General features: G+C 55.9%; 6 protein-coding genes across 6 annotated transcripts; 3 read left to right on the top strand and 3 right to left on the bottom strand.

Annotated features, from left to right (window-relative positions):
* Window positions 1-125: 125 nt before the first annotated feature.
* MONBRDRAFT_25876 (uncharacterized protein) lies at window positions 126-5619 on the top strand (the record flags this gene model as incomplete). Its single annotated transcript, XM_001746357.1, has 12 exons — window positions 126-181; window positions 270-369; window positions 570-705; window positions 777-880; window positions 968-1297; window positions 1446-1551; window positions 1652-1740; window positions 1839-1964; window positions 2042-2095; window positions 2207-2359; window positions 2464-2601; window positions 2716-5619. 12 exons carry the CDS (start codon window positions 126-128, stop codon window positions 5617-5619), a joined length of 4296 nt encoding a protein of 1431 aa, XP_001746409.1.
* A 418-nt stretch (window positions 5620-6037) lies between these two features.
* Window positions 6038-7048, bottom strand: MONBRDRAFT_8658 (uncharacterized protein; the record flags this gene model as incomplete). The annotated part of the gene is made up of 1 exon (XM_001746241.1): window positions 6038-7048. The coding sequence occupies one exon, from the start codon at window positions 7046-7048 to the stop codon at window positions 6038-6040; it is 1011 nt and encodes a 336-aa protein (XP_001746293.1).
* Window positions 7049-7657: 609 nt separating this feature from the next.
* Window positions 7658-9612, top strand: MONBRDRAFT_32615 (uncharacterized protein). The gene is made up of 2 exons (XM_001746356.1): window positions 7658-7700; window positions 7880-9612. Exon 2 carries the CDS (start codon window positions 8239-8241, stop codon window positions 9247-9249), a length of 1011 nt encoding a protein of 336 aa, XP_001746408.1. The 5' UTR covers window positions 7658-7700; window positions 7880-8238; the 3' UTR covers window positions 9250-9612.
* Window positions 9613-10020: 408 nt separating this feature from the next.
* On the bottom strand, window positions 10021-15035 carry MONBRDRAFT_25873 (uncharacterized protein; the record flags this gene model as incomplete). Its single annotated transcript, XM_001746240.1, has 5 exons — window positions 10021-10080; window positions 10214-10360; window positions 10504-14493; window positions 14548-14856; window positions 14997-15035. The coding sequence occupies 5 exons, from the start codon at window positions 15033-15035 to the stop codon at window positions 10021-10023; spliced, it is 4545 nt and encodes a 1514-aa protein (XP_001746292.1).
* Window positions 15036-17171: 2136 nt separating this feature from the next.
* On the top strand, window positions 17172-19557 carry MONBRDRAFT_8655 (uncharacterized protein; the record flags this gene model as incomplete). Its single annotated transcript, XM_001746355.1, has 3 exons — window positions 17172-17412; window positions 17613-18235; window positions 18523-19557. The coding sequence occupies 3 exons, from the start codon at window positions 17172-17174 to the stop codon at window positions 19555-19557; spliced, it is 1899 nt and encodes a 632-aa protein (XP_001746407.1).
* A 601-nt stretch (window positions 19558-20158) lies between these two features.
* MONBRDRAFT_37272 (uncharacterized protein) lies at window positions 20159-21633 on the bottom strand (the record flags this gene model as incomplete). Its single annotated transcript, XM_001746239.1, has 2 exons — window positions 20409-21633; window positions 20159-20327 (listed from the first exon to the last, which is right to left on the bottom strand). Exons 1-2 carry the CDS (start codon window positions 21599-21601, stop codon window positions 20159-20161), a joined length of 1362 nt encoding a protein of 453 aa, XP_001746291.1. The 5' UTR covers window positions 21602-21633.
* Between the last annotated feature and the right edge of the window lie 1806 nt (window positions 21634-23439).

Raw genomic sequence — 23439 nt, 5'->3', positions numbered from 1 at the left:
TGTGAGCTCTTGACTCGACGAAGACGGCGGCGGCGGCGGTAGTAGGAGGGGGAATCGGTTTACGCCCATCAGGGGCGGACAACTTGGCTGGTGGCGCGTTGGCTACCAGAGGCTGAGGCGCCAATATGGCGCACCTTCTGCCCAATGATCATCGCATTGAACAGAAATTGCTCTGCGCGCAGTACGTCCGCTCGCGGGTTGCTGGCTGGTGGCGTTCTGCGCCAGCACATCTCACACTGCATGTGATGGCGGCCCGGCTCTGAACACAGGCTTGTGTGCGAATGCTTCCAACTGGATGATCAGGGCGAGCGAGAGCACTGGCAGCCCATTGCCGATCAGCTGGTCGTGGCCAAGATCTATCTCCTCAAGGTCCGAGCATCATTCCTCGGCAGCTCGCGCGCGCCGGGCGCTGTTTGTTTGTTTGTTTCTTCTTCTGCTTCTTCTTCTTCTTCTTGTCTGCTTTGGAAAGGGCAATAACGATGCTGGTCTCCAGGCATACTCAAAGCTCAAGGTCCTAGTACAAAGCACACCAAGCTCACTTGTTGACTGTGAATTCTTTGCTCTCCCAGTTCGCGCCGTTGACCATTCAGCTACGTAATGAGCACGGCAAGCCCATTCGCCGTCGTATGGGCCAATGCTACCGGCTGCAACTTCAGACTGCCCAGCATGGCGAGCTCCTTCGAGATCTTGCCCTGGCTGAACCTGGTGCGTCAGGATGGCTCTCCCTTCGTATGCTTCTTGACTTCATCCCTACCTCATGCTACCCCTATCATCAGGCGTGTTGTTGGAGATGGCGAGCCAGATCTTCGTGCTATATCGCCAGCAGCGACAGCATCGTATCCTCGGTCTGAACTTCATCTCTGCCCCCGACGCCAACGAGGTGCGGGCTGATGTACAGCTTTGTCCGTTGACTCTCACACCTGCCTGATGGTGGCTGGCTCACTCACTATATAATGACGCTGTCCAGTTCATGCTGTGCGTAGCAGCGGCGTATCAAGACCAGGAGGCACACATCCAAGAACTGAATCGTCGGCCCGCATCCACGCTTAGTAGCACTCCGGTGTCATCCCCTGCTGCCGCGGCAAAAGCTGTAACCCCCGACACCCGACTGCAGCCTGCAAGGCCACATCGCAAGTCGATCACGCTAAAGCAGACCATCGATCCCGCGACCTTAAGCGCTGGCCCCGGGCCTGCAACGACACCGAACAGTCAGCCCGGCACAGATGCTGTGCAAATCGCATGGATTGCCCGCGCCAACGCCCCCTCTCACGACCAGCCCGATGCAGACGCGCCTTTGGTATGTTGAGCCTTGTTCTTCAACCTGGCGCCTCTTGATGTCTTTTCCCGTCCCACTTCAGCGTTCCTTTGGCGTCAGAAAGTCCGAGTAGCCAGCGCCTGGGTTGTTTATAAATCGCGTCTCACAAGCACTATACCAACTTTTGCAGGCAGGATCGTGGAGTGATCTTGAATGGGTCACGGCACGCGGTCGGCTGGATGATCCGATTGCGCTAATCAGAAACTCTGAACTGGCCCTGTCCTTGCAAGCACATGGTTTGTTCTACAATGTCTTTGTCCATCTCTGAAGGCAGAGCGCGCTCACTGCTTCTTTTCTTCTTCTTCTTCTTCTGCCTTTATCTCCTCTGGTTGACAGATTTGCGGAACGCCTGCGTTGGCCAGCATGGCGAGCATGCCGATGTGGTACTTCTCGCAGTACTGCACAAGGGTCTTCTTGCCATCAAGGTGCATCTTTTTTCGTTCATTTGTATTCCTCAAGCTTCTTTTACGCCATCATGGTGAAGCGACGCAACTCACATCTTTCCTTTCATCCACGCTTGCAGCTTCCTTCCACCATTGCCGCTGCCAGACTTGCCACCCATCTTCTCGAACTCATGCTCGAACAAGAGTTTGGCAGCATCAAGGGTACCCAGCAGCTCCGTGATGCTCTTGTGGATGCCATCCAAGAGGTTTGGACTGCCCTTGTCCTTTGCTGGGCTTCTTCAAATCAGTTGCCTGACACCATCGTGTCATGACCCTGCGCCAGACGCTAGACGAATATCAAGACCTTGAGCGGCACTTTGGCATGACACAACTACAGGTGAGGGCGGGTCATTGCCATGCTTCGATCGTTTTCTTTCTTCCCGGCATCCACCAAAGGCCACGGGAAAGGTTCGTTCATGCACCGGCTCACGACCTGCTTGACTTGCAGCATACGAGTGATGCATACTTGCTGCAGCACCGGGAGCAACTTCTTCTTCAACTTCACCGCTTGCAAATGTTTACAACCGTGATCCCTGACCTGGCCTCGGACCGCCCCGTGGGCGTGCAGCATGTGCTCGCTGGCCTCACACCCAGCACTCGCGTGCGTGCCAGCGCACCTCCCTCTCACCTCCCTGCCCCGTCTTACAAAGCTTTGTGACCAACTTCTCCGACTCAATTTTTCTCTCATCACGGCACCCTTTGCAGGCTCAATTACCTCCCACCTGGGCCTCAACCATCCCTGCCGTCTATTATGTGTCTGTGCGAACAGAGTTCTCTCGGGCCTCGGGTGGCTCCTCCGTCACGCCGTCAGCCTCGCGTCGCGATAGCATCGGAAGCAACGCGGTAAGCCTGGCAGTTTCGCCACGGATCTGTTGTCTTGGTCGGCTAGGCTCTTTGTCACCCGTCTGATGTTACCATGCTCGCCCGTGCTGCCGTGCTTTGTTGTACCTGCTGCAGTCTTCGCCCCACCAGAGTGCGCGCCTCAGACGCAAGGCCACCGTCAAGCTACAAAATCACGTGCGTGTAGCCTTGCCCGGTGAAGGCTACACGACCTTACATCGTGCCAACTGCGTGCGAGGCGCTGATGTGTTGCAATCAGCGTGCCGCAAGCGAAATATGGTACCGGCCGATCTGCTTCTTCTCGTGACCGAGCGAGGCCGGGAGCGCTGGTTTCCCTTGGACGAGGTCGTGACTGATGCTCATGAGGAGTTTCGGTTGGCCGTCCGAGCCACTCGGCGCCTGGTTCTGAAAAAAACACAGCCCGATGAAACGCTTGGTTTTCGGCTCGGTCGAAAAGATAAGCTGCTCAAGATGATTGCGGCCGCGCGTGCCGAGCACACAGAGTCAGCAGACACGGACTTGGCTTCGGGTCCCTTGGGTTTGGATGAAGGAACCGTTGCAACATACCCGGATGACGGCGTGTTCGTCGTTGCCGTAGAGGCAACGTCACGTGCTGCTTTGCGTGGGCTCGAGGTGGGTGACCAGCTCTTGCGCGTGGATGAGCGCTCAGCCGTGGCCAAGGAGTTGAAGCAGATTATACTGGGCCTCAAGGCACGGCAAGAAATTATGATGGACATGAAGTGCAGTCGTCGCACCAAGCATGAGGTCGTTGACGATGAAGCGCATCAGGGCTTGGACGCTCTCATTGACGAGCACGTGGTGCTGGCCCCAGCTGTGCTGGCCGATGAATTGGAGGGGGGCTTTGACCGTGGCAGCAATCACGTCGACCTAAAGTCAAATATCGCCTCCTCCAGCCAAGCGCAAATGGGTGCAGGCGAGACTTTGCACGCACGCATTGATAGCTGGGTGGTGCCGCCGCCGCCGCAGTTGGCGAGCAACTCCCCAAGCCGTTCCAATAGCCATCCGCGCCATGGTAACAGTCCCGGTATGGGCGACGGTGCATCGCTGCCAGGGGATGGGCGCTTGGGCCTCGACACACTGGGTCATGGGGACGCGGGCTCGCGGCCGGGCGCATCTACTCCAACACCCCCAGCCATGAGTACAGAAGACATCATGGCGGCCAACGAATCCCATTCTGGCCTTGATTTTGTACGGCAGGTCACAGACTTTGTGCGTAGTGCAGACGAAGTCTCCAAGCTGATGAAGCAGCTCACGGTTGAGGATGCCGCCTTACTGTCCCCGCGCCGAGACCGGGGAGATGCAGAGAATGATCATACTGCGCGATCAAAGGGTCGCCCAACCTCTGAGCATGTTGAAAGTCCTGGTGGGTCGGAGGTTGGTTCAGATCTCGTGCCAATGACGGAGCCGCCCCATGGCGTGCACACGGGGGCCAACGAACGCTCGAGTGCGATCCCCCGCCATGAGCCTAACAGAGGCTCGGGATCATCGCGGCATAGCTCGGTGTCAGATGCGGGCAGCGAGGACGGCGCATCGCCCCGCGCAATGGTGCGGCGGCGCAGCTCGCGCCGAAGCAGCCGCACTGAGCGGTCTCAGCACGAAGCCCGGTGCATTCAGCATGATGTTTTGAGCGACCTCGACCGCAAGCGCCGACGCAAGCGCGATAAACTCCAAGCCACGATTCAAGAGCTCATTGACACAGAGCGCTCGTACGTGGCAGACCTCTACCTGGTGCAGTCACGGTATATCGCGCCGTTGATGAAGGAAACCATCTTGACACGGGACGAGAAGGCCGTGGTGCTCGGGAATTTATCGCAGTTGCTCGCGTGTCAGAGCGAGCTGTTGTCGCAGCTAGAGGCAGCCACCGCCGAGCTTTTGGAAGCTGCAGCGGACGAGAACGCAGTGCTGCGGTCCAAGGTGACAGAGCGATGTGCGGCCAAGGTCGCCCAAGTCTTTGAAGACAACCTGGACCAATTTCGTGTCTATGCAAGGTACTGCAGTGGTCATGCGCGGGCAGCACAGATTGTTGCCGACCGCAAACGCCACGAGCTTCAGGCCCTGCTGGCAGCGCGTAACCCGAGTCAGGAGCAAGCCACAAGCTTTGCGTCTTACTTGATCAAGCCTGTGCAGCGCGTGCTCAAGTATCCGTTGTTGCTGCGCGAGATGGCCAGTCATCTGGACTATGATCGGGCGACTCAAAAGCACGTGCAAGAGGCATTGTCAGGTCTGACGCGGCTGGCGTCTCACATCAACGATATGACGCGGCTCACGGAGATTTTCGAACATGAAATCAACATCAACGTGCCCGGTTTAGTCTTGAGCCAGAGCTTCCACCAGTTGATGTACCACAGCGGCATGACGTGGTGCAATTGCGTGGACGATCGTGGTAAGCCCCGGCGCCACGTGCCGGTGTATCTCTTCGTCTTTCGCACCATGGTTGTCATGTTGGAGTTGTTGGACAGCGAGTCGAGAGGAGGTAAGCGCAAGGCGCTGCCGACTGCTTTCACCTTGCCCAAGTACCGCTTCCTGGACTGTTTTGAGTTGGCCGATGTCATTGTCGCCGGCAACATCCCGCAAGAATTTCTGGGTGTTACACCGTCCCAAGCCAGTCTTTGCTGGGGGTTCTATCATCTCCAATCAGAAGGGCGTCGCTCTTCGCGTCGGCGTGGGGAGACCGCTTCAGTTGGCAGTAGCGGACACACGGGTATTTTTGGCGCAGGGGGCACCGGCGAGGACGGGCGCGTCAACCGCACATCGTGGGCTACCTTGCGCAGCATCGTTTCGGACCGCAAAACCGACAAGCACCGGCAGGCGCTCAAAGTCCACTTGCCGGGCCGAGCCGAGGCGAGCGAGACGCGGCTGTTTGCCTTTTTGATGGACCACGATTCAGCGCGCAACGAGTGCTTGCATCACGTGCAACAAGCCTTGTTGTATGATGGCGACGATAATCGGGACGATGATCCCCAGGGGCTCATGCCGCTGCTCAGTAGCGAAGACATCTGAGTTTTGGGCGTGAGTTGACGGGTTGGCTGTGCTCTAGGCGGAGGAAAATGGCAAGGAGCAACAAGTACGAGAATTGAAGTTCCATAAAGGCTTGATACGTTCGATTGTGGGCCCGCAAAGCCACCTTGTGGCCATCAAATGAACAAACAACCGGGGGGTGGGGTCGAGGAGCCAGCCCCTTTCAACTGGGGTCCGATGAGAATCATTGAACAAAAGAACAAGACAAAGCGCGAGCACGGCTCGCATGGGCAGGTATGGGGAACGGCGACAATTTAAGCGCATAGCCCCACATTGACCCGACAATCTTAAGACAAGAAATCCAAGGGCAAGTAACAAGGACTGCGACGTGGCGTCGCGTGGGTAGACGCCGAAGCAGGGAGGGGTAAGGGGTTTGGTCTGGTAGTCTGGTCGCCTCTGGTTAGCCTTGAAAGAACATGAGAAGAACAAAGCAGCCCAGGCTAAGCATGACGATTTCCCGATGGGCCAGGATCCAGGCAACGGTGCTGGCACGCATGGCCACGGCGAGGGCGAGGGCGGTGCCCAACAGGATCAAGGTATACTGATGACAAAAGATGACGTAGGTGAAGAACCACGAGTCCCAGTTGTGCCAGCTATCGCCGTGGAGATGGCGCAGGTAGCCGTCGCGGAGAACCGGGCAGCTGGACTGGCAAATTTTGCACTTGCCCCAGACAGAGGCAGGCACGCGAAGATATGGACCGCCCCATTCATCAGCTAGCTTCCAGATGAAGGTGGGGCCCGTGCTGGTAAGAATCTGCCAGTGGCGCGTGAAGTGGTACCAGCGATTGGCGTGCGGGCCGAGCTCCTCCGTGACAAGTTTCATAAAGGGGTGGTTTGGAACGCTAGCCATGAAGGCATTGGTCAATCCCAGGTTTGGGGTCTCAGGGAGGACGAGCTCAGCGTCGCCGAGCATGGGTTCAATGTTGCGCATCGGCTGGATATCCATGTCGGCGTAGACACCGCCATAGTGCAGGAGGATGAAATAGCGAATGGAGTCGGCGCGTTGGATATTGTTGGGGTATGCGTCGAATTGGGGCAGGAACCAGGCGTAGTTGTCAGCAATGAACTTGCGGTTGCGTTCATCGTCCCAAAACTCATAACTCCAGCCGGGGTGCTGCTCCTTCCAGATGGCAGGTGTCTCTGCCCATGATTCCGGCAGATTCTTGTTCTTGTACGTCTGGTGGATAATGCGCGGAATCTGAAGGGTGCACTCGATGTTATTGCACGAGCGAAACGTATCCGGGCTCGGGGTTGTGGTAAAAAGGGCGCTGCAGAGGGCCAGGAACAGCAGGGTGGCGGGGAGCGCCACAATGGCGATGGCCCAGAACCCATCAAACTTGCGTGTTAAGCGGCCCACAAAGTTGGACGCCGACATGGCGGACGGGTGGTGCTCGCTGCTGCCGGTGTGCATGGGGGCAGGCACTGGCCCAGACGCGGAAGCGGCCGTGGGAACGTGCCGATGCGCCATTCAACCTGTGTCACACACGTACGCCACACAGACCTACCACGCGCACAAGCATACCAGACCGCTCCAATGAGTTTGCCACCAGCCCACCACCCTCTTGACACACACCAAGCCCCTTCTATTCTATTTCCCCCCCGAAACTACCACGCCTCGTCTCACTGGCCGATGTCGGCCACCGCTGCCGGCCACCGCTGCCATCGCGCACTGCCAACGCCGCACACACACACACACACACCTCAGCCGACGACGACGATCGTGTTGTTGCAAACTGCTGTTATGAACGATGTAAGCTTTTAGGGAGCTCCTTTGGAGGTTGTGATGGTGTTGATGATGCTGCAGTTGATGATGCAGTTGCTGTTGAAACGTAGAAAGTTATTGTAGATGTCAAAACACCTGTCGCATATGTACTTCAAGTTGTTGTAGATATCAATGGAACAATAACTTTAATTGACGTAGTCGCATTTGAAGAAGATGTAGTTGAAATCAGCTTAATCGTAGACATAATCGTAGATGTTGTTGGCATTGAGACGGAATTTTCTTCTTCTTCTTCTGCTTCTTCTTCAGAAACAACAAAAATAAAAAATAAAATAAAAACGAGGTGTGTGTGTGCGCGGTGAAATGGCAGCCGCCGGGTGCGGCGAATGCAGGCCTGGGTTCCGTTGCGCTCTGGGGAGCAGGGTTTGTGGGAGTATGGTCGGCTGTGTCTTGTCGTTCTTTTGGAATGAACCCCTGGGCTGGCCGTGTGTGCCTCACTGAACTGTGGCCTTGAACTTGTAGTGGATGAGCCAACACCTCGCGACGCCTCCAAAATTGGCATCGCCTATCACGCGTCGCGCCGGTCTGCACTATCGTCTTGCAGGGTGCTTTTGGTAGCCTGCCTGTCGTCCAATGAGAAAAGCCTTTGCTCTTGTCTACGCATTTAGACGTGGGGCCAACGCTGCTCGTCTCACTTGACAGCGCCAGCCGTGCCCATCCCCAGCCTCGCGTTTGCAACCTTACGCTTTGGGGGTCAAGCAGGCACCGCCCCAATTGCCGAGCAAGCACCTCGGCGTTGCCAAGCCCTCTTGCTATACTGGCGATCACGCCAGTAGGTGTTCTCAGCCACGCGCGTACAATAATACCGTGTGACCACACAGATGGCCGGCTCGGCAACATCCCCAAGTTCAACAAGCGGGGGCCTCAAGCTCATCGGCGACGCCGTGGCAGCAGCGGTCGAAGCTACCGAAAGTGGCTCCCTTCCTGAAGCCGCCGAGTTTATCGCAGGCGGCCACTCTGGCTTTCGCGTCCACGACCTCGAATCCTCAGGCTGGGATGTCGGGGATGGCTCCACTTTCCGCGTGCGCCGCGGCCCCGACTACAAGAAGAACGGCAAAAAGGAGCTCTCTCTTCCGCAAATGTATGATGCCGTTGCGGTGGACTGTTTTCGTGTCGAGCGCCGCTGCTATCCTATTGCCCCCATTATCAACCTGCCCGCTTTGCCCGATCACCTCGCCGACTGGAAGCATGAGGACGTGCCCGCCACCTTTATCCTCAACATCCAGCTACCGGGCGCTGCTGCCAAAATGTTTAGCAGTGATATCGATGGTCCCACCGTACACCTAATCATTTACTACCACCTACGTCCTGACGCGGCTCGTGCCATTGGTGAGGGCGTGGAGCGTCAACCTGCACACGATCTCTGGGCGCGCTGGTGTCGCGAAGCCTTTGATGACGAGAAGATGCGTGGTCGTTTCAAAATGATCGGCGTTGTCGACAACTTCAAAGACATTGGCCTCCCCTCTATCCTGGAAACCTACAACGGCAAGCCTTGTATCATCTACAAGACGGGCTCCATTGCCAAGGGCGCCGACTGCACCTATATTGAGGCCGGCATCAACGTCCACCTCTTCCCCTATCTCACCCGCAACATGATCTGGTCATACCGCGCCAAATCCCTGGACATGCAGCTGCACATTGCAGGAACCATTGAGGCTCGCTCCGACGAGGAGATGCCCGAGCGTGTCGTCTTCACCAACCGCATTACCAACATGCACGTCTTTGACTCACCGCTCCTCTCTGCAGCGGCCATTGACCTCCTCATGAGCAAGGCTCAGGCCACGGGACACAATGCCGTCATCGCGCAAGCCGGTTCGGAGGTAAGCAAGTAAAGTTGCCTTCTCGGCTGCAAGACCTGAGTCCGTGAGCCTGTGATCCCATCAGGGCCAGCGCCTCCGTGCCGTCTGTGCCGTCCTCTCTGTCCTTGATCTTCTTCGGCCGCGCATCAGAGAAGGCAAAATGCTTGTGCTTTCTTTGTTTCTGAGTTGTTTTTTTTTTTTTTTTCGAGTCCAGTTGAGGGCGCGAGTTGAGTTGAGCCATCGCCTCAGCTTGTCTGCGTCAGTAATGTTCTTTTGGCATTGCCCTCGCCCTTAACTGTCGATCCTCTTGAAAAGAAATGCGCCTCCTGTTATGTCCACCACATGCCATTCCGACCCAATTCATCTCGCGCGTATAGCAAATCGATTGAATGTCGCTTTTTCTCAAACACGTGAACAAGCTTCCTACACTCATCCCATCGGGGCATGCCAAGGCCACTAAGCCAACAACCTGAACCGAGGGCAGAACACCAGATAAAACACAACGACAATTAGATTCTACTACATGAGACACCGCGCCCACAAATGGACTACATATATCATCCATATTTGCAAGGCAAAGACAACCTGAGGGATTAGAATATTCAGCAAACCACACACGTTCATGTGCATGGCAAAAGGAAACAGGCAGAAAAAAGGAAAGCCAGACCAAGCAAAGCATCGAGTTGGCATATTATTAGTCTTGTTGGACCTCCCGGCCACGAGTGTAAAGCGTGTACGTGGCAACACGCACGACTTGGCCCAGTAGTCAAAGCGAGGGACAACTCGGTTGCTGCAGCTTGCAATTTAGGCAGCTGTGTGCTGATGGAACTCATCCAACGCCATCTTCAAGTCTGCCTTGTCCGTCTATACGCAGTGACCATTTGGCAGACGGTGTGAGCATGAATGATGCGCTTGAGCTCAATCTTGGGCTAGAGAGCCTGCACGCAGTGTGTCGGCCAGCAAGGGAGCAGGCGCCACCACGCAAATCCGTTCTTACCGCTTGCATGGCTGTGAGTGCCATTTCGAGGGCAAAATAAATGAAAATGTACTGCTCCTCGGTTTGGACCATGAAATTCCGGCGATCTCGCATGCCATGCACTACGTCGCGCACGTCCGGGACGTCGGAGGCCGCCCGTGCCTCGTCCTAAGGAAGGGAGAAGCCGAGTGTGGACATTTATTTGTGAGGTCAACATCTGAAGAATCGAGACTATGCAAGCAAAGAAAATGGCGCCTGACGAGTCCAACGCACGGCTACCAATACGAGGCGGTCAGATCCGAAACACGTACCAAAATAAGTTGAAGCATGTGATCAATGGCAATAAAGGTACCCGAACGGCCAACGCCGGCTGAACAATGCACGAGCATGGGAGAGGTGGGGTTGGGAAAAGCTGCACGGATGGCCTGGCGGAAGTAGAGCAGATCCGACGGTTCCGATGGCACACCATGGTCAGGCCAAGCGGTCATATGAAACTGGGTCACGGTCATACGCCCTTCGCCTTCATGCTCCAGCTCAAAGACGCGCTGTGTCCAGAGCTTGTGCTCGTGGCGTTCTTTGAAAAACACCACATACGGGCCAAGCTGCAGCTTGGGCAGCTCATCGGCGCGCAGGTCGTCGGCTGAGACTCCCGGGGCCAGGTCAGGCCAATATTTGAGGCACTTCATACGGCCCTGTTCCTCCAAGTTGGTCACCATGACGATGCATTGCGTCTTTTGTTGCCATACCATGCGCCAGAAGTCGTCCACGGAGGAATTGGTGGGTCCCTGACAGGCGATGTAATCCGAGGGGCTGCGGGCACCCGCAATGTAGTTGGCGTTGTAATAGTCACAACCACCCTCCTCCGGGTTAACCTGCAAAACTACGCGCGAATGGTCATAGGCCGTGATATTGCGGTAGCGGTTCTTGTCCCGATTGGCCTGGGTAGCGCAGGACTTGTGACGCAAGCCCACGCTCTGAAGTCGCGAAAACTCAGTCTGCAGGCCGCCCTCTGCATCTAGCTTGCTCTGAAGGTGCTGCAAGATTGCATCAACCTTCTCGTTGCCGTGCGTGATCTGCATGTATCCATCATCGGCGTCAGAGCCAGTATCGCTGCCGTCTTCCGAGTCGGTGGTTGCGGCCAACCACTCTGCACCTCGCTTGAGGCCAGTAGCTCCAGCCACGGCCGCTGCGGCCGGGCTTGATTCCAGTGCGCCGCTGGCAGAGGACGCCGCGGACGCGCTAGCGTCCGGCTCGCCAGCCGAGGACTTTGTGGGGCTGCCATCCGACTCTGCAGCAGCCTCCAATTCATGTTGTTGCCGCTTCAGGGACGCGGCAGAACCAGCGCGGCCGATGTGTTGCATCATCTTCATGTCCTCCAGTGCTGCCTCGTCCACCGCTGAGTTGTCTTCAACCGGCTTGATCACCTGCGATGGACTTTCAAACACCGCCTCGGTCTTGATTGCAATGTCTTCACCTGCATGGCGAGGCAGCAGGCGTGCCGGCGACTCGTTTAGTGGCTGGGCCGTGGCCTGAGCCAGCGACAGGGTGGTGGTGATGGGTTCGACCACCACAGCTACGGTCACGGGCGCCGGAATCGGCTCATTGTATGGCGCTTGGGGCAGTTGCGTAGCCTCGGGTTTGGGATCACAAGCATTTGCTGATGTGGAGCCGGTGGACGACTTGGATGCACGCTGCACGTTGATGTGTTGTTCACCGCACGACTGCGCCTCTTGAGCCTGCTCTTCACTTGACAGCTGTTTTTGCTGCTGCTGACGCTGCGTTTCGGAGAGGGTGCTGGCCGAGGAGCGACGGTCCTGGACCAGCACAACGGAGGGCTCGGGCGAGTCTTCTGGCACGGGCGAGGGGTCCACGTTCGGATCAAGACTGGCAGCACGACTACCGAGACTCGCCAAGCGGTGCTGCTGGTGATGGTTGACACTACCAACACGAGCGCGGGTGGAGGTAACAGTGCTGGAGCGCTGGCGGAAGACGTCGTTCGACTGTTCATCGAAGGAGGCTTGGCTGCGCTGAGGGTTGCGTGCACCATGCTGCTGGAGCTCGACCACAGCGCGAGGGGTGGCAGCGGAGTTGGAACCAGCGTTCTCCGCTTGGTCGGTGTCGGTTTCACCCTGATCACCAAGCATGCGAAGGACAGTTGCAGCGGGAGGGAGAGAGGCGGTGGCCTCGGCATCATTGTTGCCATCGTCCTGCAATGGCTGAGCAGCGCTCGCAGGCTGCGCGGGTGCTACGGCCGCATCGGAGGATCGCTTACGACCACTGGCAGTCCGCTTTGGCCTGTGTTGGTCTGAAGCTCGCTCCCGAGTCTCATGTGGGACCTTGTCTTCCGTTTTGTTCATGACCTGATCCATCTGCTGATTACTCTCCAGAACGCGGCGCGTCCATGCAGCAATATCACTCTCCGTGCGGACCGAGCCGTCACCAAGGGCCTCATTGGCGGCAATGAGGTATGAAAGATTGCGCTGTTCCAGAATCTTTCGAGTCAGGCGCACCGGTTCATATCCATCGGAAGCAGAAGCAGGTGTGGCTTCAGACGAGGCCATACCCGAGCGGCGTCGGCTTGAGCCACCCCCGCTGGGACGGTGTGCACGAGGTCCTGGGGAGGCACGCGCTTGATCTGCCTGGGCATCAAGGAGCACCGGCACGGCAGGCGACTGGTTGCGCGGGGTGCTGTTGGCGCTCACCACCTTGGACGGCGATATGGTGCGGACATTGGTGGGCACGTCCTCGGGGGGCGGCGAGGGCAGGGCAAACGCCTCGGTATTGGCGGTGCGGGTCATACACACGAGGGTGAGGACGTTGAGGGAGCTGGTGATGGCTTGCACACACTGCTCGGAGGACCACGTGAGGGTACTTTCATCGTTAATACGCAGAATCGCGTCGCCGTGGGCAATGCGGTTGGGCGAAGACGGCGCGTAGGCAACATCGGCAATGTGGGCGATGAAGGGCAGGTTGCGATGATCGGTCCCACCGTGGATGCCAAAGCCAAAGACGTTCTCGGCGTTGCGAGTGAGGTGGCAAATCTTGATGGCAGACGTGGCAGCTTGACGCGATTTGTGTTGTGGGCGGACCTCGATGGATCGCTTGAGCGAGCCGTAGTAATGATCTAAATACTGGCCCCACTCGGCCAGGTGCTTATTGGCGAGGAAGAAGTGGAAGAGTTGCGGCGAAACAAAGTGATAGGTTTGGCCCTGAACCTCACCCGCTTCTGGTGTGCGCGTGGTCAGGGGCACGCTAGCATCGTAAAAGAGCAGAGGCTGCTGCTGAGTCACACTGCGCAGGCTGGCTTGTGTCCCGGATCGTTCACGCATGCCTTGTTGCGCACCCGTGTTGCCGGTGTTGTAGTCCTGCTCATCTGCCTCGAGCGGTAGGATGAGGAGAGAAACGCGGGACTCGCATTGACGAAAGAGGTCAACCACGCCGGCGTGAGAGAGGCCAGCTACGGGATGACCATCCACGGCGAGCAGTTCGTCACCCTCCCGCAATTGGTAGCCCTGGCCTTCGTAGTGGGGGCTGTGCGCATCGCTGAGAGCAATGGCGGGGAGGGCATCCTGCTCAATGCCCCCGACTACGCTAAAGCCCAAGAGACCATCAGCTCCACGCCGCACGGTGAGGGCAGTGGGAACGAGCCACTGTGCCGCGAGGAGGGAGGACCGACGGCGACGGTCTTCTGCTGGGGGCCGCGATGGCTTGGAGGGCTGCAATGGCCCCAACTGGTCTAGGTCGGTCGAGGTATTGAGGTGTTGATGGTTGTTGTTGGTGGCAGCCATGTCTGATGGCTGCTGATTGCGCATGCTGTTAATGAGGTGAGCGAGGCGGGTGTTGTCTGGCTGCTTTCTTTGGAGCGCATTGAGAATGTGATCCATGTCATTTGGGGCGGCTAGTTTGTAAGCGCGCAAGATATCTTCGAGCGTGTCATATTGACAAGACTGCAGACAGAGGCCAAGCAGCCGCTGTTCCTGTGGCACCTCGGGCAGCATTTGCGGAAGGCGCTTGACAAAGAGGCGCACGCAGGCGGCTTGATTTTGGCGAACGGCTGTGAAGAGGGCATTCTCAGCTTGGTTGTTCAGGCGATGACAATCGACCTGGTACTGCAAGAGAAGGTGGACCACGTCGACATGACCAAAGTGGGCAGCTGTATGCAGAGCCGAGTTGCCCATAACGTCCTGGCAATCACCATCGGCCTTGGCCCGAAGCAGAATCTGACGTGTCGTGGGCCCCAAGCGTATGGTCAGTGCGTGCAACGGAAGAGCAGCCAGCGAACGTAGGCACCAGCGCCGACTCTATGGACAAGTTTTTGTGTCTCGTGGAGAAGCAAAAAAAAAAAAAAACCGTACCTCAATCACTTCAAGGGTGCGGTCATTGCTCGGGTCGTAGATGCTGATGGCCATCAAGAGTGGGGTCTTCCAATCACGGTGTTGATCGCGATGGTTGATTTCGGCGCCATCTCGGATGGCGCGGGCAATGGCTGAGAGGTCGGCCTGTTGGATGGCTTGCTGCAGGCGTTGTGTCTGCTTGCCTTGGTACGAGCGCCAGCCGGGCAAGCGACGTCGAATGGAGGCTTTTTTAGACCAATCGCCGCTCTGCCGATGGCTCAAACTCGTTGAACGCCGGGGCGCAGAGGATTCCTTGGTCGATTGACTCCTCTGTGATTTACGAACAGCCAAGTGTTTTCGCCATCCATCGTGAGATATGTGGTGAGAGGAAGCTGCGCGAGGCAATGTGCCTGCTGAGGCGAAGCACGACATCGGGCAAGGAGAGCAAGGTGGGTAAGCTGCCAACGTACGGTGCGGTTGCGATCCTTGGTACTGATGGAGCGATTCATCGTGGCGGTGGTGCTGCCGAGACGACCTCTGCGGGCGCTTGACCAGCAGGCAACCTAGGCGCCTGTTTTGTGTGTACGTGGTGCAGGCCCAGAAAAGGGCAGACGCCGTTTTTCGCGCCGACTCAAGAGTGCAAGTGACGAGGCGAAAGTGTAGCTCGCAAAGTGCCCACTTGTTGCTCGCGAGGAGGAATGCCACTTCACGGGATGGGCGTCAGGAAAAGGGGCTGGGCAGCGCTGACCCGCACCTTTGCTCTGTGCCTTCAAAGATGGGACCGAGGAGGCCGGTGAGAAGTGTTTCTGGGGCACTGCTCAGTTTGGCGACAATTAGCGGGCCCCCGCCGTCCAGACAAGGGGGCAGAGGATGAGGAGGGGGACAACCAGCTCGAGTGGAGATGGGCAGGCCTCTCCCGCTTTTGTTGGATGAATCCCGAGGATTGAGGAAAGGAAGGCACAAATGTCACCGGCAGATCGCAGGCTGGTGTGTGGAATGACGGGAAAGGAAGCAGCAAGGGTCTCAATTTGAGCGAGGGACTGGTCCGGTTTGGCCATTGATTAAGAAGGGGGGGGGGGAGAGAGAGAGAGAGAGAGAGAGAGAGAGAGAGAGAGAATGGTTGGGTGATATTGGCAAGCAGCTACACGATATCACAGGGAAGGGGGGCAGTCAAGGCATAGGCGCCACAGGAATGACAAGGTCAGCAAGATGGCAGGGGTGAGCGGTCATAACTGTCGTTGTCAAACGGACCACCTGCATGCACGTTTCCAGAGGGGTTTGAATCTGTGTCCGCTCTGGCATGTCCGCGCTGATGTTTGCAACGTGCGGCGTGCAGCACGGGGCTTGCGTACTCGCTCGCGGGGGGATGCGCTGTGCGATCGTGCCAGCTGGTCCTGCATTGGCTCGTGTGGATCGAGCAAGAGGGAGCGGGAGGGTGATTGTGTCAAGGCACGAGCGAGCGGTCGAATGTCCGCCGAGCCTTCTCTGCAGCGCTGGGGATGAGCCTGATGGACCGCCACATCCACCGCGATCGAGAGCGAGATGAAGAGCACGCGCCCTCCTGTGAGTGTGTGTGCGTGTGTGATGAAGACGAAGGGATGATGCGGAACAGAGAGTCAGAGGACCAGAACGAGTCAGGGGGCAGAGAGTTTGAGGACCCAAGGAGAGCCAGAGCTGAGCGAGTCAGACACATCGCAGGTCGAGCACTTTCGACGCGCACGCACACACACACACACACACACACACACACACACACACAAGAGGAAACGGCACACAAGCAGAAGAGCACAACAACAGCAGAAAAGTCAGATAAAAAGGAGTTCGTCAGGTTTTAGAATCAAAGTGCCGTCATTGTCACACATCAGTGGTTGTGAACAATTGTCAGATAAATGATCGATTTTCAAAAAACTGGTTGCTGCTTACAGGCAAACTTTTGGCGGGTGTGTTTGAAAATCTTGCTCTTGTTGTGTTGTTGTGTTTTCGTGTGTGTGTGTGTGTGTGTGTGTGTGTGTGTGTGTGTGTGTGTGTGTGTGTGTGCTGGCGAGCTCGAACAGTTCCGACCTTGACTTCCGGGCATCGTGGTGGGGGGCAAACTTGTCGTTCCCATTCGTGTTATAGCTGTCGTGAGACACCGGACCGCTCGAGCTGGGTGCGGGCTGCGCCTGCCAGATCGTCCCGGCTGCCTGGTCCTTGTAACAATTTTGCACCGCGGCTGCCCTCGCGCAGGTTGGTCATTGCGTGTACCGTCGCAAAACTCTTGGACTCTTCTTGTCCTCTGTTGGGTGGATATGTGCCGAGCTGGCCCCAACTTTTAGCTGGGCTCGTCCTGTTTTGCCCACAACCACCCGTCTGGCCCCGATTTATCCAACAAGAATTGCCCCCCTTTGCATCACCGCCAGCAATCACCACACCCCCGCTCGCTCACTTGCGGGCGGTTGGCATTTGTTGTAGACAACCCTCCCGTCCCCTGTCCCGACTTTTTCTTTTTTTCGTATCCACAGAGCAGACACTGCAAGCTCGGGCTCGAGCTGCCCAATCACGTTGCAAAACATCCCCTGCGCGTTGCATGCGGTGAAAGCCCTTCCCAACGAGCCATTTGCCTGATATCGCCAACAGCGTCTGAGAACCCGAGTCATCAAGAGAGCATGGATGACGCTTTTCATCTCAAACAGGCCGTTCTCGCCCTGGCGAGCGAGCTGGATCTGCCAGCTCTCGAAGACTTGGACGGCCTGGGCGAAGAGGAACTGCCTTGTCGCGATGTAGCCGCCAACATTCATTTCGCCTCGGCGCCTTCTCGCTCCGCCGAAATTCGCAAACTCTTTTCCAATGGCACTCGTCGAGTGCTCAACATTACCAACCTGCTTCGTCATCTCTTCCGCAAACGAGGTTGGTCCCGCACAGCTGGCGTGTCCATGCCCCTCTTGGATCCCAAACCTGGCCCTGCATTTTGAAAATAAACTCCACCAAACACCTAGCAATCAGCTCCAGCAAGCACTCGTGCACAGATATTCTTATTGTGGCTTCCCAAGCTCACAAAGCCTTGCTTGTTGATGCACGCGCGCCTTGTCCAGCCATTGTTCAAACAGAGGGCGTGTTTCGGCGCGCTGGATCCGCCATTCGCGTCAGTGCGCTTCGTCAGCTTCACGATGCCCAGCTCTTCTACTTGGCTGGCATTGACATAGCCCACTGCCTTGAGCTTGAGGAGTCATCCATCACCACCAATACGCCTACGCTGGAGACAACCGACATTACCATTCACGACTGGATTGCCCTTCTCAAAGCACGGCTCCGTGACCATCTGGCCAATGCCTTGCACACCACATCCCTCGACCTCCTACAGGAGCTTGCCGCTCGCTCCCGTGAAGAGCGCTATCGACGCGCTCTCCCGATTGTGCTGGCCCTCATGCCACATTCCTGTTCGTTGCCTACCCGAGACCCCTCATCCCCTGAGCCGAGGCGCGACTCGACGCTCATGTGCAAAAACACTGCTCTTGCTCATGCTCGCAGGGTTTTGCATTGTCTCTGGCCTTGTCCGTCTCTGCCATCGCATTGGCCAATACGGTGTGTCTCCGTGTTGGCCTGTACCGTACCAGCCTGTCTCCCTCCAGGCCGTATGCTTACCTTTTGCAATTTGGGAATCCTAGCGGAGCACAATAAGATGACATACGAGAATCTAGCACGCTGCATTGCGCCCTCCTTGTTGCCTCCGGTATGCCAGTTACCAGGATGCACGTTTTGGCTTACGTGGCACCGTACGCCTTGCATCCTCTCGCCCTCACGCTCTCTGTGGCCGGCGCAGGATATGGCTTCCGTTGAAGCCACTCAGGCCATGACAGATGCCTTTGTGTGGTGCTTACATGAGGGTCCCAGCGGTCTGGTACGTTTTTGTCTGATATCCATTATTGAGCTCTCACGACGATTGCAATTTGGGACATGTCGACTCATTCTCCCCTGAATGGCCATTTTGCCTTGGATGCCACCATTGCGCTCCTCCAGGTACCAGACAGCACGCTGCATGCTCAAATTCAAAGGCGTATCGAGTCCTTGGTGGCCTGTGAGGAAACGCCCAGCGAGGACAGCCTCGAGTTTACACCTGCTCCGTATCGAGGAGCGCACTATCGTGAGACGTGTGCCAAGCTGAGTCGAGAGGAGCAATCCGTGACAGAGCTCTGGCGCGAGTATCTCGATGCTTTGAGCAACAGCGAAGACACGCAGGCGGCACGCGCCAAGTTGCAGAATGCTCGCACCATGGCTACCCGCTTCTTGCAGATGCTCGAGTATGTGGATGGCGAGTTTGCCGAGTACAAGCAACGAATGTATGAGCTCTTGGACGTCATGCGAGACGCAGATCCTGGTGGCAATCGCCGCGGCTTTATGGCTCGCATCATGACGCCACGTCGCCGCCACACCCACTCGGCCGTGCAGTCTGCGACAGCAACACCAGGTTTACCGGTTGCATCCGGAGCCTCCGTTGGGCCCCATGCCGATTTGGTTGAACGGCTGACTGCACGAACACCAGCACTCTACCGTCAACGTCCACGCCGTAGCACGGAACCCGCGTTGATGCTGAGCAGTGGACGGCGGCCTTTGCAACACCCTCGTCACACCCGGGCTGCACCACCGGTTCTCAACCTCTCCATCGAAGATGGAGACATGAGCATGGTCGGCCCTGGTCTTGATGTGCCATCGTCCGTCCTGGACTCGCCAAGCTGTGTGAATGGAACTCACCCCCGGCCCTTGCGTCGCCAGTCGGGCTTGAATCGCCAATCGCGTGGCCGGCGTTCGGCACGACAACTGGCCACACGGCCGGACGCCTCAAACGTGGCCCCACCGACCAAACTTGAGAAACGATCGAGCGACCCAGTCTTGGCCCACGCGCGACCACCCCCAACCTATACGACCGCTGTTGAGCGCTCAACTGAGAGCAGTCTTAGTGCCAGCTCGCATCAAAGCGTCAAGTCAGTCTCCAGCAAGGGCTCGGCCCGTGTGGTGCCGTTGAGTCAAAATGGGCGCAAAGCCACATTGGTTTGAGCTCTGACTCTAGAGCGTGATGCTGCACTGGCGCTGGGCTGTCCCCTGTTTGCAGCTCGTGAACTCGCCCACCATTTTATATTATTATTATGTTCTTTGTTGTTGCTGATGTTTGTTGTTAATTTCTTCGGGGTGCAAACCCAGTGGTGCCCCACCCGCCCGCATGCCCGTCTTTCTGCCAGCGTGGTGTGTATATATATAAATGTGACGAACACGACTAGGTTTTAAAATGAAAAATGAGCAATAGAGCGGAGGCACGATGAAATTGTGTTTATTTTCCCGCAGACGGTTAGAAAGTTGGTGCCATCACGCCGATGGGGTTCTGATTCTCCCTTCTTGCAAATTGACATTCATAATCATTATCCGAATGCGGAACAAACGCTCGGTGTAATGACACGGGATCCAACTTTAAGTGTATTCTGTTACAACATCGCGAAACGAGCCATTTCGACAACACCCCCTTGATATGATGTCTCGATTTTCATAACCAGAAAAGTCAAAGAGTGGACTGAACGGCGAGCTTGATCGCCCAATCACAAGACTACAATAAATCGAATTGTTCCATGTCAACCACCCAAGTTGAAATCAGTGGAAGGAACTGTCAAAGGTAGCACCACTGACTTTCACTTGAGTGATTGACATTCATCTTGGCGATGGAGGATTTCACCGCCTCCGCACTGTGTTCGCCAAAGCGCTGTGCAAATGCCGAGGGCGACTGTTTGTACAACTTTCTTCCGACTTCCATCCAAGTCCTGCCGGCAGTCGAGTATCTGGAGGTGAGAGAAACTTACCGACATGTGCTCTTTGTAAACAGAGAAACCATAAAAAACATGAATGAGACAGGAACCTACCGGCCCTTACAGAGCTCATCAACAAGATTAAATTTGGGGGGTTGCTGGGCTGGAACGAGCTCTTGCCGAGCAGGCTTTGGCGTATTGGATGCCAACTCTTGAGGTGTATAGGTGGCCACAATAGATTCTGACCTGTCAGCCGTCACCACACGCTTATCAAGCAGGACGCTGTACACAAAAGAGGAAGCGTGTTGAAATAGCTGCGCATTCCAGCTAATAAGCACAAACGCTCTTGATAGCGCAGCATCTTTGGAAAGGAACAGACCATTGTCTGTATCTCGGTATTGCAGGCCAGCGGCTTTGAGTGCTGCCTTCGTGCCTTGCACCCAGCGCCTAGCGTCTTTCATCAAAATTTGACCTGCACAGGCGTTTCTCAAAACACGGACCAGATCGAGCTGGCTGTCGCTATCCCATGCGGTGTACACCAGCGAGCATGCAAACGGCTTCTGCCAAATGCTTGAACTGACGCTTCGCAATGTCTCCTCCAGCTGTTGCGCCAAAAGCGCGTGGTCGGCGGTCGTTGCCAGGCATGCAGGGAAAAAGTTGAAAAACACGGGCGTACTTAATGTCGCCAAATGGCGAGTCGGCAGTGTGCATTGAAGCTCCTTGATTTTTGGCACTTGCACATACAGCGGTGTTTGCGGCAAACCGGCCTCAAGGAAAGCTGGCGACTTTTTGCTCGCCAGATAAAAGCTTCCACAGATGAGACTCTCAGCAATCATTTTGTTCTTGAGGACTTGATCCAAAACGTCAAATGGATTGTTGTCCTTGTCAATGTGAAGTAAAAACTGCGCTGAGCCTGGTGCAGCCTGAGCTTCTTGTCCTTTCAGCAAAGAGTCGATGACCGGGCACATACTCTGGCGTTTCTGTCCTGCGTTGATAGCTTTTTCGAAAGCGGCGTGCGTGCGGCCATGATCGGGCCCATGGATGCGCAGCATCTCAATGAAGTCTTGAGCAAGCGAAATAGGAGAACGCAGGAGGAGTTGCAGCTTGGAGGTATCGACGGCCACGACTGGTCGGCGGGTTGGCTTGTCGCTGCCCTTTTTTGGCTTTGGTGGCTGTTGCGCGGTCTTTTTTTTTTGCTTCGGTCTAGCCGAATGACGTTCGACAGTAATCCAATCTTGATCTTCGCTTTCTGAACGACATATCGTGCTGCTGATAATGACCAGCGCGCGGGAAGCCGTCGATGCCATTTCGGCAACGCGGTCAATAAGACACGACACACAAACAAGAAAAAAATATCCGTAACCCCGGTGGATGTTTGGAGGCGGTGCGCAACATGATCGATTCAAGCCGTTCACAAGCACTCCGTTTTTTTTGAATAACATTAAGGTGAATTTTTACGTTCAATTTCTTTTACTAAAAAAAACAGTCTGATTACAGTGTGATGAATGATACACTTTGACATCATAACTCCATTTACGTTGCCGTCATGGACAGCAAATTATTAACCAAGGTGAGTTGATGCGGCGCACGACCGATTCTGATCACACCATGGTTGAGCTCGGCTGGACTCGTTCAAGACCATGCTTGCAATAGGCACAGAAAAAAAATGCACGGCGCGGTCGAAAAAGACAAGAACAGAGAAACAAGAGTGAGAAGTACTCTCCTCCCCCAGGTGAAGAGGAGCTGACAGGCTCATACCTTCGCTGGTCCCAGAGCAGCGTCAGCAATGTTTTCAATAAAGAAGCGCCGGGCGCATTCCCCCCAATGACAGTGTACCCGGTTAAAGAGCAAAATACCCTGAGAGTAGAGATCTTGGGGCTCAAGAACCTTTCCCTGTTTGAGCTCGCCAATTCGTTGGAGTCAGCCGTCCAGGCCGATGAAGTTCAAGCCGTGAGACAGGTGTCAAAAGTAATTTTTGACATCAGACCCCCCCTCACTGTTCCTGCAGGACGGCTTGGCACCTTTGGTGAAGACTGGACATGCCGAGTTATAATGGATGGAAATCGGCGATTGACTCTTTTGCGGCTGCTTGTATCAGACTTGCGTAAACATCTGGAGGATGAGTTGCTCCCAAACTGCTCGTTTAGCCACCGCTCATTCCTCGACTGGCCAGGCGAGCTCAAAAACCTAACTTCACGGAATGCTGGGAAATTCATTGTGTTTCTGGGAGAAGACCTGGAAGACCGTGTCTCAGGGTTTCGCTTGTCAGAACAAACTATCGAGGAATTCGGACCGTGTCTTCGTGTACTCGACTGCCTAGGAAACATCCGCGATTGGACTGCATTGTCTCAACAGGAGCAGAACGATATTTTCAAGCAAGACGGCCAGGCTAGTTTATTCATTCCTAAAAATTGAAAGCCAGATTGCAAGACTTCCACTTGCTCAACATCGATCGGTTGTCGCTGGGCTGCAAAGTCACCAAGGAGCCTCAGACAAAACAAGTATACCCAGCCCACTTCACCCGCGTTTTGAAAGAGCACTACACACTCACGCATGTAGCAATATAATCATAGGTGGGCGTGTGGTGTGAGTACTGGCAGAGCGGATCAACACATGTTTTCAAAGCACAAAATTATTATGCAAGCGAACTCCTCCTGGCGCGAATCCGATTGAGAGACAGCAAATGTCAGACAACTGAAAGACGAGGAGACGAAACTAGTGAAGATAACCGAATTGGGCGCCAAAATTTTGATGGTTGCGACAACACACACACAAAGAGCAGAGCGTGACAGGTTTCTACACGACACGCGACGACAGAACACGACGACGACGACGACGACGACGACGACGACGACGACGACGACGACGACGACGACGACGTTGGTGGAAGCTAGGACGGTTGTAAGCAAGGGGCAGCAGGAATAACCTTTGAGAAGTCGCGTGCGATAATCGGATTGACGGTCGTGCCGTTTTTTTGCGGGTATGTTGGAGTGCATGGCCAATCCCTTGCCGATGCCGACAAGCGCCAACGTGCGTGGTGTCTCTCGCCGGCGTACTTGCAAGCACGCGTTGATAAACGAGCTGCGGTGGGAATGCATAACTGTGGTGTGCTGTCAGTCCTAATAGGTTTGGGGCTGTGCGTGGG

The sequence above is a fragment of the Monosiga brevicollis genome, genomic scaffold (genome assembly GCF_000002865.3).
Source record: "Monosiga brevicollis MX1 MONBRscaffold_12 genomic scaffold, whole genome shotgun sequence".
In the NCBI taxonomy this organism is placed as follows: Eukaryota; class Choanoflagellata; order Craspedida; family Salpingoecidae; genus Monosiga; species Monosiga brevicollis.
The sequence above is the reverse complement of the archived record's forward strand: the minus strand, read 5'-3'. Positions and strand labels throughout refer to the sequence as shown.